Source organism: Danio rerio, chromosome 2 (genome assembly GCF_052040795.2).
Source record: "Danio rerio strain M-AB ecotype USA chromosome 2, GRCz13ab, whole genome shotgun sequence".
NCBI lineage: Eukaryota > Metazoa > Chordata > Actinopteri > Cypriniformes > Danionidae > Danio > Danio rerio.
In genome coordinates this window covers 46332308-46347500 of record NC_141022.1, presented here as the reverse complement: position 1 = coordinate 46347500, position 15193 = coordinate 46332308, and the positions used below count along the sequence as shown (strand labels likewise).

The following is a 15193-nucleotide window of genomic DNA, read 5'->3' as shown; positions in this document are numbered from 1 at the left end:
GCGCGTACTCAAGGGCGGGACCGAGGGTGTGTCGCGTCGCGGGGGCACTTTTGATCATTTTGGAAGGGCACTTTCTATGCAAGACTAAAAAGGGCATGTGCACTGCACAGGTTGAGCCCTATGTGTGCACGTGCCTGCCCTGCATCTTATATATATTGATATTATAGGTAGATACAGACTGGTACAGACTGATGTGACTGGAGTGGGGTGGGGGTGTTTTATTTATACATATATACGCCTTTTTTTAGGTGAGGGAATGGAAGTTTTGAGTGAGTTCCCCTACTTTTTCCCTAGGACTTCAATAAGTCAAAGTACAGGTCTAGACTTAATGATGATCATCTTCAAGCCATACTGAGGGTCTCAACTGCTTCCGCTCTAAAGCCAAATGTGGTTCAGATTTGTGAGAAGAAGCGCTGTCAAGTCTCTGGCAGCAAGAAGTAGGCAAAAGATACCATGTTCAGAAGAACTGTTCATAATCTTCACTCAATGTTCTATTAATGTTCAGGACACTTCATGTTCAGAAGAAATAATTAAAACTGTTAATAATGACATTTGAGGACTTTTTTTTGTGAAATCCCTTATGCGGCCCAGCCTCACCCAGACTTTGCCTCCTGCGGCCCCCAGGTAAATTGAGTTTGAGACCCCTGATTTAAGTAATCCTTACGGACCTAAAATAGTAAACGTTTAGTATGATTTACCGTCAGACATTAAAAAAATAAAAGATTATGTTCCTTTTTTTTTTAGAGTGTATGTAAACTTCTGGTTTCAACTGTACTTTGTCCATCTGCTTACATGACATTTTTTTCAAAAGTAGTGATTTTGCCTAATTCTAGTGTCCACTGCAAAAAGGAAGAGCCATCCTCTGATTTCCAGCCAAATAAAAATGTCACATTTTAAAGTTTTCAAAAACACAAAACAAGTGAACAAGCCTTGGCTAAATCAATCAAAGCAACAGGAAAGACTATCAATAATACCAATATCAAACTAAATGTGAAATAACAAATCTTCCCTCTCTCTCAATTTGCACAAAGAAAGCTCTATTTTGAGCTAGATGACACAGCCACTTCCAGCAGGGGGCGCTCACCCAGAGCGGCCCACCCAGAGCAAGGTGCAAATCCCGCTTCCCACTGGTGCCTGTTGAATCCCCATTACTGCCAACACGAGAGCATCTGGGGAAATGAAGAGATTGATTCAGTGCCTGCAGAGAAAATCCTCTTAACCTTATGAGGACCTGAAATAGCTTAAGAGTTTGAAGAGCGACTGCGGAGCCAGAGAGAAAGCTGCTATAACAGAATTACAATCTATATTAAGAGAGAAAGAGAGAAGCTATAATGCATGATAACCAAGGCACAACTTTTAGGACTATCGTGCGCACTTTGCATAAACGCAAAAATGCAAATGAGTCAATAAAATAGTCAATAAAATAAAATTGAAGCGTTTGCTTTTTTGATATATTGGCACTTTTAGAGGTTGGTCTAACACTAAGGGTAATAATCAAAAAAGAATAATAATAAAGATGTAGTTCTAAAGATAAAAGAATAGCTGAGCCACGACAATAACATATCGTTGCAATCACTTTTAGCAGATGAATAATAAAAACATTAACAGGCAATCAAAATCCATCTAGCTTCACAGAGAGAAAGCATTTGAAGGGATAGTTCACCCAAAAATAATAACAAGTTTAAATTTTGTTTTGTTTTTGTTTGTATTAACTTGCATTTAATGAATAACCATAGGGCGAAGCAGTGGCGCAGTAGGTAGTGCTGTCACCTCACAGCAAGAAGGTCGCTGGATCTAGCCTCGGCTCAGTTGGCGTTTCTATGTGGAGTTTGCATGTTCTCCCTGCGTTCGCGTGGGTTTCCACGCAGTACAGGTGAATTGTCCGTAGTGTGTGTGTGTGTGTGAATGTGTGTGTGAATGTGTGTGTGGACGTTTCCCAGAGATGGGTTGCGGCTGGAAGGGCATCCACTGCATAAAAACTTGCTGGATAAGTTGGCGGTTCATTCCGCTGTGGCGACCCCGGTTTAATAAAGGGACTAAGACGACAAGAAAATGAATGAATGAATGAATGAATCACCACAGCCTACAGCTAAAAACTGTATTTCCAATCTACTGAAGTAACTGAGAAAATCAACAGATTTTTTATTATTATTATTTTTTGTCAAATGCTTATAAAAACTTCTGTGCAAAATATAAATATATTTTGACAAATAATGAAACTAAATCACAATTTTAAAACAAACAGCTATTTGAAATGCAAACCAATTTTAAAAACCAAGAATATTTAATAATACAAATAAAATAAATAAGGCAAATTTTAACAAATGAAATATCTGTCTAATGCCACTTACTGGTGCTTTTTTTAGTGTCATATTTTATTCATCCATGATAAAACAGGCAAAACAACAGCACAAAACACACTCCTCAAAATATTACCAGTCATTTCCAAAAAAAAAAAAGAATGTTATATCACGTCTGGGGGCGACAAGGTGGCTCAGTGATTAGCACTTTCACCTCACAGCAAGAAGGTTGCTTGTTACAGCCCCAGTTGGGTCAGTTGCCATTTCTGTGTGGACTTTGTATGTTCTACCCATGTTAGCGTGGGATTCCTCTGGGTGCTCCGGTTTCCCCCACAGACCAAACACATGCGCTATAGGTGAATTGAAGTAAATTGACCGTAATGTATGTGTGTGAATAATTGTGTATGGATGTTTCCCTGTACTGGGTTGCAGCTGAAAAGACATCCGCTGTGTAAAACATATGCTGGATAAGTTGGGGGTTCATTCTGCTGTGAAGACCACTGATGAATAAAATAATATCACATCTGCCATGTTTTCCATGTTACTTACTATACATACATGAGCATATTTGAATGCAGCAATAGTCTTGTTTTAATATGCCACAAGGTGCACCCACAGCAAATGTTCAATGTAGAAAGTCCTATATGAGAGTTTAACATCTGACCTTGCATTTGTGTGTGTGTGTGTGTGTGTGTGTGTGTTTGTGTATGTGTGTGCGTGTTTGCTTTAAACCTGGCTTGCTATTCTCATTTCAAGCAAAGACCAAAGTCTGTGAGGCAAAAAAACCCTATAATCCTTTGCCATCTGACAGAATACAGGTAGAGTCTATACAAATACACTCTTCCAAACCCACTGATACACACGCGGTGCTAAATTTACCAGTACGGGTCGATGGAGTGGAAGACAGATAACAAAATATGCATGAGCTAGTCAATACAGAGAGAAAAAAGGGAAGGGAGGAGAGAAACGGAAAACCTCTTATCGCTTGCTACCATCCGAGCGGTTTCACATTTGAGGGAAATTCAACCATTTAAACGCTTCTGCCTAGTCTGCACATTTGAGGTGCACTTATGAGATCATTAGCCCAGTTACTATTTCCCATAATGCAGTGCAACTGTATCCAAGCATCTTAAAACATGACTGACATCTGGGAGAACGGCAGGTGGTGACAATTCATTTTACTACTGAAGAAATCATGCATGTCTGCATACTGAGGATTGGTTAGGAAAACAACATGAAGTATGCATGACATTTGCTTAGGCAGTGAGTAAATACGCCATTTCAAAGGCATTATTCCTCAGCTTTTTTCCATTTTCTGAATGGTTCTAATGATAGTTCGAACCAAATGGCTTTTTCAATAAGCCCGAAGCCGATATTTAAAGATCAGGGTGGTCAATATAATGCTGAAGGGCTGCATGCGTGTAGTTAAAATGCTCATCCTAATGAAATATTGACGTAAGCATGATCAGTTTTATGTTAAAGTGACAGCTATAACACAGAAGGTCATGTTGAGTGACGTGAGGGTGAGTAATTCAATGACAAAAGATAAAGGACTAGGTATGCATGTCAATTAATGCAAATAGATGGAATAAAACATCTGATATGTGAAGGTGGCGTTACTGACATTTAATTAGCTTTTATCCTATAATGCATTTGGACTGTGTCAGTGTGTGTTTCATGCACACAACAGAGATAAGCAACAACAAGTAAACATGTCAGCTAAGCGGACGCTTCTCAGTATGATTAAACATCGTGCCAGAGCAGCAGTATGTTCAATTTTGTTTGCCTAAAGCACCTAGAGATGGCTGCTTACTCAAGAACTTTACTATGAACTGTCCGACAAAACAAATAACATTTAAATAACATTTTAAATAACATTTAATTACCAAAACTTCTTTTCTAATTTAGCCAAAAACAAAAATCAATAAATGCAATTGCAAGTTTCAGGTTGGGCTTAAGTGTCTTCAGAGACGGGTAGTTAAGAGTTACATTTACTTCATTACATTTAATCGAGTAATATTATTGGGTAACGAGTACTTTTTAAGTACATTTAAATATGTGTACTTTTACGCCTGTTTCACACCGCAAGCGTCAGCGGCGCGTGAGCAGAGCGTGAGCAGCGTGTGTGTTTTCGGCGTCCATGTTAACAGATTAGAGCTTTCATACCGCACGCAGCAGCAGCGCGTCAGAGCAAGGCGTGAGCGTCGCTGAAGCAGCAGTGCAGCGATAGTTTCGGCGCTGGGTCTATTTTTTACGCACTGCTCACACTCAATTAAAGTGACAGTGCATTGATAATGACCTAAATACATTGAATGACAGTAAAAAGTAACAATTTTACCCAATAAATGTGTCAATAATATCAACTGATTTATTTATAGTCAATCAAATGAACTTAAACGATTAAAAACTGCAACAAACCTTTATTTCGGCCCGAACTACAAAACCAATAGTAAAACAATTTTAGTATCAGTTTTGTTGGAGAGAGATTTACGGGAATTGAAGTCCATAGCGAAGTGTATTGTGGGTAGTGTAGTTCGACACGCATGCTGGATGATGTGAACTCGCTGTGTGCTGTGCTGCTCAAGCAGAGGAAGAAAGCTTTATTCAGCTTTGCTTTATGTTCGCTCAAGTTATTCCACCTGGGAGCTGTTTGCACTGTGAACACGACAACACGAAAATAAGTAAAAGAAGGGCATGCATTGATCACTTTTTTCCGTCTCATTCTTTGCACGAGCATGAATTAACGTGCTGTTACTCTGCCGCTGGACATCACTGAAGCGGAGAAAGCAACACTAGTTTGATCATGTATAAATATCATTTTAATTATATTGTATAAATATTATTATAACTAGGCCTACAGCAACCACAATCAAAAAACAAATGACATATCACAGTCGATTGTCTTCTGACTGTAGACAGCTTGAGAAGCATACAGCACTATTTGATCTATAAAATTTGTAAAATAAAGATTTGTAGGTTAAAGAAACCGCAGTTGCCGCGGGCCTTGCTGCAGATAAAAAGTTTAAAAAGTGTATTTTAATATAGAGAGACATAGGTAACTAGATAGAATAGACAGAGATATGTTGATCTCTGCAGCAGCTGCTGAAAAGCTGCGCGCTGCAGATGCAGCTGGTGTGAAAGGCAAACGCCTGCGTGCTGCTTCTGCTCGACATACGTGCTGCTCACGCTCTGCTCACGCACTGTTGACGCTTGTGGTGTAAAATAGGCGTTACACCCCATTTACACAAGGCTTCAGTGTCAATGCTTGACAGAGGGCGTGTCTGAAGTTGGGGCTGACGCGATCATCATAGCGGCGATAGCCAATGAAATTAGTCAGCAATAGGCCACAGTCTGAGCTGCTGTATTTGCATACAGCGATCTGATTGGCTGACACTTCCGTCGCCGCTTAAAGTTGAGCAAGTCCCAACTTTTGCAGCGAGCAATGCCGCTGCATATACATGAATGACAGCTCCGACCTGAAAAAAACACGTAGTGGTAAGTGGCATAATTATCCTTATTTTTAGACCTTATTAATGGTAACTATGGGATAACTAAAGAAACTGCTGTTTTATGGAATAACTGATTAGCCATTTAACCATTAAACATAAAACATTTAAACATTATTTTTCACATACAATTGCTTTAACATAAAGATATTATTAACACATTTCTGTGGTTTTAATATTTTATTTCTAATAACTGATTTCTTTTATCTTTGCCATGATGAAAATACATAAAATTAAACTAGATATTTTTTCAAGTGACATTTAAATGCTTAACCAGGTTAATTCGACAACTTAGAATAATTTATAATGGTTTGTTCTGTAGACAATCAAAATAAATATTGCTTAAGGGGGCTAATAATTTTGACCTTAAAATGGTTTTAAAAACATTAAAAACTGTTTTTATTTTAGCTGATATAAAACAAAATCTTCTCCAGAAAAAATTGGAGGAAATAGTATGAAAATTTATGTATATATGTATATGTATAGATAGATAGATAGATAGATAGATAGATAGATAGATAGATAGATAGATAGATAGATAGATAGATAGATAGATAGATAGATAGATAGATAGATAGATAGATAGATAGATAGATAGATAGATAGATAGATAGATAGATAGATAGATAGATAGATAGATAGATAGATAGATAGATAGATAGATAGATAGATGTAACACTGTAACTGTAAAATGTAACACTGTGATTATATTATTACAGTGCTATAAGTGTGATATTGCATTTATACAACAATTCGACGGCATGATTGTGTATACAAAAAAGAAAATCAAAGACGGAGTCTAAAAATCCTTTTGTAAGAGGAACTACTTTCTTTTGCCATTCCTTCACATCTGCAGCTGACGTCAGAACAACAGAAGCCATTGCTAATTCACCAACATCACTTAAAAGCTAGCGTTTAAATGATTCTCTAGCATAATGTCTAAACTGATGACAAAACAGATGTTTTTCTGACATTTTAAGATTATAAGGCTGAACTGCAACATGGGCTGAATTTAAACAAACAAATTCAATGAAACATTACCAAAATAAATTTCTTTGTTTAAATTCAGCCCATATAAATTGTTTGCAACCGCTTACCTTAAAAAAAATTGGTGTAAATCCAACAAATAAATTTAATTTAGTGTACCTGTACAGTGCGGTTTCAGTCTTGAGGAAAATGCTGACAGAATAACAAAATCCAGTAAATAAAATGCAACAAAATATACATTGTTTTTCACATTCAGGGTGAATAAATATAAACTAGGGATGTACACAATTAAATAATGGAAAAATATCTTTTAAATATGCAATCCGTGTGTCTGTGTAAATGAATAGTGCCATTTCATTCACTTTAAGGACGGCACTTTAGCTTGATTTAGAGATAAATATTATCATTTCATTTACACAAACAAACTGTACTGTTTCTAACTTTAACTAATTGTGACAGAAATATATGACTATTACTATTGTACACTCTCAGATTAAAAAGGTACACAGTGGTACAAATTAAATATTTGTAAAAGTTGTACCCAGAAAAGACCTCCTAAGATACTGTCCTAGCTTTTATGGTATAATTAAAATGAAGGTACACACTTGTTCTTATAAAAAAGGTACATCAGTGTTGGACAACTCTTTCTTTATTACAATATTTATGAACATAAATATTACTGGAAAGGCAAAGTGATTTTTTGAATAATTTCCATATTAAAACATGAATCATCATTTGAAGGCATATGTTTAAAGAAACTCAGAAACATTAATTACTAAGTTCTATAATACAAAACAACTGGTCAAACAAAACTATATATTGTAAACTAAACCTTTAAGGAATTTTAATAAATGCTTGGTAAGCATTTTCTGATAAATACATTTTCATTATTGATATCTGCACCTTTTGACGTTTGCTTTCCACTACCCACATTAGCTGGCAAAAGTCCTGCATGTGCAAAGTGTTTATGTAGACATTTTAGCATTGTAAAGATAATCAAACATTGTGCATATCTTATTACAATAATTGTGCAGATTTCTATTTTAAAATGAAGTAAATTAAATGAACTTTTAAGTGATTGCGTATATTGTGTGCAAATTGGAGAAAAAAAGTTTTACATTGTACATAGAGGAATGTATTTCTGTAACATTTTTGCGAAATGTTAAGCACAAAATAGATCTTTTGATTTAAGTTGAAGTATTTTTACTTCATAACTGTAAATGGAAAAGGTGCATTTGCACAAAAAGAAACTTAAAAAAACATTGTTTAAAATGTATTTGATGTTTTATATTTACTGAAAATAAATTGATTTATTTGGTTATCAAGTAAAATGCCTTTAACAGTGTCAAATGTGTTCCTTATATTTAAAGTACAAAGTGTCTTGTCACTGTAGTCGTACCTTTATGGATCACATTTGTACCTTTAATGAAGATCTAATATTGTGTCTGCAAGTTTTGAAAACCAAAAGGTACATCTTGGTTTCCTATGGTACAAATCATGTCCTTAAAGTAAAACTGCAACGGTACAAATTTGTTTCTTTGTCTTCAGGTACACCTCTGTTCCATAAAAAGGTACTGCCCAAGTGACAGAGTTTGTACCTTCTTTGATACAACATTGTACCATTTTTTTCTGAGAGTGTACAGTAAAACGTACTTAATAACATTACAATCTCTTTGTTTAATAATGAAGCAACATTTCATCAGCATGTTATTAAGAATATGAGACATTATATAAAATGCATATAAAAGACTTAGACTGTATGCATATAAAGTAAAAGACTACATAAATAACATTAGCTGTAATATTGTATACTGTGCTATACATCTGTAAAACTACTATAGTGTTTGATTTCAATGAATAAGACAACCTTTCTGACTACTACTAATAAATAACCAATAAAATGGAATATCCAAAATAATTTTAACAGATTAAATGGAATTTGTGAAAAATAGAAGAAAATTCAGGATAAAAATAATGCATATTCCAGGGGGCCCTGTGCGCAGCTTCTTTGTGACCTCTACTTAATTCCTCGATTGATGCTAATTTAGTCACTAGTGCCCGGAAGCTGTCAAATCCAGTCATCTGGAGGTATTTTTCAGACAATTTAACACTAATTTCTTAGTCTAGGTTACACAAAGAAAGAGTAAACATCGTTCATTGACTACTGTCCTTGTAACCACACAAATCGGGGAGGAAAATCTGCAAAGCTACACAAAAAAATCAGCTATTCGGCCTTTCAGTGGACACATTGACCAACATTTCATCAAGACATTGTCAACAAACTGTCAAGCCTAACATTTCATACTTGTATACATTACAAAGGCTTCATTTACAGAATCTATAATGTATATAAAAATTACAGAGGCTTCATCAAAAAAATGATGCAAATCAAGCACACGCCAACAAAAAAATAATTAAAACCAAGCATGAACACACCGATCGGACCTACCGGCATCAGCGTTCTCTGAGTCCATGTCTGTGTCTGTTCACTGGACCTGCAAGACAATCGCTCTCGTTCTGTCTTTCTCTCTCAAGGTGCTGTACAGTGCAGGAAGTCTAACCATTTTCTACAACACACACACATACACACACGCGCGCACACACATCTGCATGAGGACACAACAAGGGTGAGCTGCATTTAATTTTGATGATGCTGATGTTTTGGCACATTGAAAATCTCACTGCGGTGTCAACACCAGCATCTGTTTGAATAATGCCACCACGCGCACACACACACACACACGCAAGCCCTCTTGACCAAAACAAAACACACACGCCGCCACTTTGCCTTGATGTTTTCCCTCACAACGCATCTTCACTAGCGCGTCGGCCACCACGCATATGAATGAGACACTGCCGAAAGGGGAAGCGAGGAACACCAATACAAAACAGATCAAACACACACAGATCAAACTCTCGGGCGCACTCAAAACGGCCAACGGAAGATCAAACTTTGCTTTGCGAACGCGCACATTATCATCTCAAAGCCATGAGAGAGAGAAAGATCCTTGAGAGAGGGAGAGAGATAAACATGGAGGGATCCTTCAGAGAGAGAAATCCTTGAGAAAAAGAGAGCGAAGGATGCTACACAAACACATCTACATAAAATGCATTCATACTGACTATCGGTTATGATGTTTTAAGGAATTGATCTAAATGGAAATAGATCTAAGTGGTTTAGATCTCTATGTTTTGGTTCAGATTGCAGTTTTTTTTAGTAAAATGAGAAGCAATTAACATTTTGCATTACTGTGGCTTAGATATCTAACGTGAAAGAACAAAAGGCATAAAATCCTATTGAAACAGCAGTTCTCGTGTTCAGCAGGGTGTGCAAACTACAAATTAGCAAGGAATGACTTTTTGTATCCAAAGTCAGGGTTTGCCAATGCTTCGCTGGCAACCGAAGCTGTCAGGGGTGTGAAAAGTCTGTAAAAAGAATCAAATATATTTATTAGCATAAATTATAATAGTTTTGATTATATTATCTGAACTGTGAAGTGACATTTTTTTAATTAATGTGCTGCATTAATTAAAAAAAGACTATTGATTTACATTCATTATCAAATTTGGCAGTGACTTCTGTAATTTCTTATTCAGTACTTTGCTGCCAAAAGAAAGTGTTAAGAGTGTACAAACTCATGCAACCAAACTTTGTAAAACAGCCAATTATTTTTATTATTACAAATGATTAAAGATTTAGGAATAAAATGTACATTTTTATATTAAATTACAATAATGGTCTTTCAGATGAGCAGTTAAACCGAGGTCCTGACTCTCTGTGGTCATTAAAAATCCCATGGTACTTCTTGTAAAGAGTAGGAGTGGAACCTCGGTGTCCTGGCCGAAGTCCCTCAATCGGCCCTTACGATCATGGCCTCCCAATCATCCCCATCTACCGAATTGGATCTATCACAATCACTTCACTCCACCAACAGCTTGTGTGTAGTGAGCGCACTGGCACCGTTGTCCAGTGGCTGCCATCGCATCATCCAAGTGGATACTGCACACTGGTGGTAGTGTGAAGAGACCCCCCCCTCATGATTGTGAAGCTCTTTGGGTGTATGGTCATACACAATAAATGCACTATATAAATACACATTACATTACATAATGGTACCAACTGTTGTTGTTCATAATAATGATATTTGTCATTGTTTAAAAAAAAAACATACGATTGTAAATAATGGACATTTAATATTAGTAAAAATATTTTTATTATTATTATATTTTATTATTATTATATACATTTTAATAATTTTTCTTATAGTATTATATTTAAAATAATGCAATATGCTAACTTAAGTCTCTATAAAAAGATTATTGTTAGTATATGAAGATTTTACCATTATAAATTTAATAAAATTGTCAAATAATAATAATAACTAGAATTGTACATTTCCTAAAGGAAATGTGAATGGGGTTTGCGTGGCAAATCGATGGGGTACAATGTATTTGTTTTGGTTGCTAGGGTGTTCTGAATGGTTGCTAATGTGTTCTGAGTGGTTGCTAGATGGTTGCTAAGGTGTCCTAAGTGGTTGCTAAGGCGTTGCTAGGCGGTTGCTATGGTGTCCTGAGTGGTTGCTAGGTGGTTGCTAAGGTGTTGCTAGGTGGTTGCTAGGGTGTTCTGAGTGGTTGCTAGGTGGTTGCTAAGGTGTTGCTAGGCGGTTGCTAAGGTGTCCTAAGTGGTTGCTAGGTGGTTGCTAAGGTGTTGCTAGGTGGTTGCTAGGGCATTCTAAGTGGTTGCTAAGGCGTTGCTAGGCGGTTGCTAGGGTGTCCTGAGTGGTTGCTAGGTGGTTGCTAAGGTGTTGCTAGGCGGTTGCTAAGGTGTCCTAAGTGGTTGCTAGGTGGTTGCTAAGGTGTTGCTAGGTGGTTCCTAGGGTATTCTAAGTGGTTGCTAGGGTGTCCTGAGTGGTTGCTAGGTGGTTGCTAAGGTGTTGCTAGGTGGTTGCTAGGGTGTCCTAAGTGGTTGCTAGGTGGTTGCTAAGGTGTTGCTAGGTGGTTGCTAGGGTGTTCTGAGTGGTTGCTAGGCGGTTGCTAGGTGGTTGCTAGGGTGTTCTGAGTGGTTGCTAGGTGGTTGCTAAGGTGTTGCTAGGTGGTTACTAGGGTATTCTAAGTGGTTGCTAAGGCATTGCTAGGCGGTTGCTAGGGTGTCCTAAGTGGTTGCTAGGTGGTTGCTAAGGTGTTGCTAGGTGGTTGCTAGGGTATTCTAAGTGGTTGCTAAGGTGTTGCTAGGGTGTCCTGAGTGGTCGCTAGGCCCTTACTAAGGCGTTACTAGGCGGTTGCTAGGTGGTTGCTAGGCGGTTGCTAGGGTAATTTGGGTGGTTGCTAGGCAGTTGCTAGGGTACCCTGGGTGGTTACTAGGCAAGCCTCACATACATGCCTGATGAAATACTTATACTTAGTGAGCATTTCTAGCAAGTTACAGTACTTGGCTAGTCAATATTAGCATGTAGCTAGTCACTGCTAGCATGTGTAGCATATAGGAAGTTCCGTTTGCTAGAATGAGTCAAACGAGCCAATCCCCAAGTCTCTACGATGTTCTGATGCCGAGATATAGCTGTTGATGAATGGTTGCTAGGGTACTCTGTTTTGTTGCTATGGGCGAGGTTGCAGAGTGAACTTGAATGTGGTTGGCTGTCCAAGTCAAATGAGCCAAACCCCAAGTCAATAGGACACTGCTAAGCAAAGATATGCATGTCGGGCAGTTAGAATGGCAGTCTATGGGACCAGTTTGGGGGCGTGGCTTGTGAGATTCATTATCATATTGAGATGCTCATTGGTTGTCTGAGTCAAATGAGCCATCCCCCAAGTCAATAGGACACTGCTAAGCAAAGATATGCATGTAGGCCAGTTATAATGGCAGTCTATGGGACCAGTTTGGGGGCGTGGCTTGTGAGCTTCATTATCATATTGAGATGCTGATTGGTTGTCTGAGTCAGATGAGCCCACCCCCATGTCTCTATGAAACTCCTATGTAATGTTATAGATGTGTGACCTTTATAATGGAAGTCAATGGGATCTGCAATGGGACATCCCACCCCATGTTAAGTCAATGGGGCACTTATTAGGGGTCTTTAAGTGGTTTGGGGGGGCGTGGCTTGTGAGCTTCAAAATCATATTGAGATGCTGATTGGTTGCCTCAGTCAAATAAGCCTACCCTCAAGTCTGTATGACAGTGCTATGTAATGTGATTGACATGTGAGTCAAGAAATGAATGGGAGTCAATGGGCAATGTAAAGTCAATGGGGACCCCTTTGGGACGTCCTAGCACCCCAGGGGTACAACTTATACCCCCTTTTGGGGTATGTTCTCATACAGGCTGCAACCCCCTACAGATGTTGCGAATCCCATATTTCTACGAATTTCACACTTGGCGCTATAACGCTTTAAAGGTTGTCCCATTTCGCGGGGGCGTTAGTGCTGTTCTAGAAAAATGAATGGGAGTCAATGGGGCCAATGTAAGTCAATGGGAGCACTTTGGGACGTCCTAGAGCCCCAGGGGTGCAACTTTTACCCCCTTGCAAGGTATGTTCTCACTTAGGCTGCAACCCTCTACAGATGCTGTGAATCCCATATTTCTATGAAATTCACACGCGGCGCTGTGAGTCGTCAAAGTTGGGCGTAATGTTGAGTCAATGCGTTTTGGGGGGTGGTTTTGGGGCCCCTGCGGGGCCCCAAAACCACCCACCCCTTATAAAAGTCATAGCACACCATTCCCGATAAAGCCGCACGATTTGAGCCCACTTTCAAGGGTCTGGGACGAAAGCTGCGGGACTAGTTACGCGCCGAAAAAGTGTACGGAAGAAGAAGAAGAAGAAGAAGGAAGAAGAATAACTAGAATTGTACATTTCCTAAAGGAAATGTGAATGGGGTTTGCGTGGCAAATCGATGGGGTAAAATGTATCACCGTACTGGCCAAAAAGCAACAACATGCTAATCGAGGTTGCAGCAACATGCTAATATGATTAGCATGTAGCTATCATGATACTAATAGTGTTAGCATCATGCTAGCAACATGCTAATCGAGATGCTATCATCATGCTGACATGATTAGCATGTAATTAGCATGATGCTAATCGTGTTAGCATCATGCTAGCAACATGCTAACCGAGTTGCTAGCATCATGCTAACATGATTAGCATGTAGCTAGCATGATGCTAATCGTGTTAGCATCATGCTAGCAACATGCTAATCGAGTTGCTAGCATCATGCTAATTGAGTTGCTAGTATCATGCTAACATAATTAGCATGTAGCTAGCATGATGCTAATCGTGTTAGCATAATGCTAGCAACATGCTAATCGAGTTGCTAGCATCATGCTAGGGTGCCCTGAGTGGTTGCTAGGTGGTTGCTAAGGTGTTGCTAGGTGGTTGCTAGGGCATTCTGAGTGGTTGCTAAGGCGTTGCTAGGGTGTCCTGAGAGGTCGCTAGGCCCTTACTAAGGCGTTACTAGGCGGTTGCTAGGTGGTTGCTAGGCGGTTGCTAGGGTAATTTGGGTGGTTGCTAGGCAGTTGCTAGGGTAACCTGGGTGGTTACTAGGCAAGCCTCACATAAATGCCTGATAAAATATTTATACTTAGTAAGCATTTCTAGCAAGTTACGGTACTTGGCTAGTCAATATTAGCATGTAGCTAGTCACTGCTAGCATGTGTAGCATATAGGAAGTTCCGTTTGCTAGCATGAGTCAAACGAGCCAATCCCCAAGTGTCTACGATGTTCCGATGCTGAGATATAGCTGTTGATGAATGGTTGCTAGGGTACTCTGTTTTGTTGCTATGGGCGAGGTTACAGAGTGAACTTGAATGTGGTTGGCTGTCCAAGTCAAATGAGCCAACCCCCAAGTCAATAGGACACTGCTAAGCAAAGATATGCAAGTAGGCCAGTTATAATGGCAGTCTATGGGATCAGTTTGGGGGCGTGGCTTGTGAGCTTCATTATCATATTGAGATTCTCATTGGTTGTCTGAGTCAAATAAGCCAACTCCTAAGTCAATAGGATACTGCTAAGCAAAGATATGCATGTAGGCCAGTTATAATGGCAGTCTATGGGACCAGTTTGGGGGCGTGGCTTGTGAGCTTCATTATCATATTGGAAAGCTCATTGGTTGTGTGAGTCCAATGAGCCAACTCATAAGTCTATAGGACACTGTTATGCAAAGATATACATGTAGACCCGTCAAACTGGCAGTGTACACTTATTAATGGAACACTTATTAAGGGTATTTAAATGGATTTGGGGGCGTGGCTTAAGAGCTTAATTATCATATTGAAAAGCTGATTGGTTGTCTGAGTCTAATGAGCCAACCCCCAAGTCTGTATGACACTGCTATGCAAAGATATGCTTCTAGCCCTATTATAATAGAAGTCTATGGGGCCCATTTGGGGGCGTGGCTTGTGAGCTT

At 38.8% G+C, this 15193-nt stretch overlaps 1 protein-coding gene across 19 annotated transcripts in view; it reads right to left on the bottom strand.

The window, feature by feature from the left end:
- Nucleotides 1-15193, bottom strand: part of efr3a (EFR3 homolog A (S. cerevisiae)) — a 100400-nt gene that overhangs the window by 74492 nt on the left and 10715 nt on the right. For 3 of the 19 annotated variants that reach the window (XR_015477610.1, XM_087239002.1, XM_087239004.1), the window contains exon 1: nt 9243-9768. Coding sequence is in view for 5 of the 8 variants with exons in the window: in XM_087239002.1 (XP_087095128.1) it covers nt 9243-9267 (25 nt within the window). In the remaining 3 variants the exon portion in view is untranslated. 19 annotated transcript variants of the gene reach the window in all.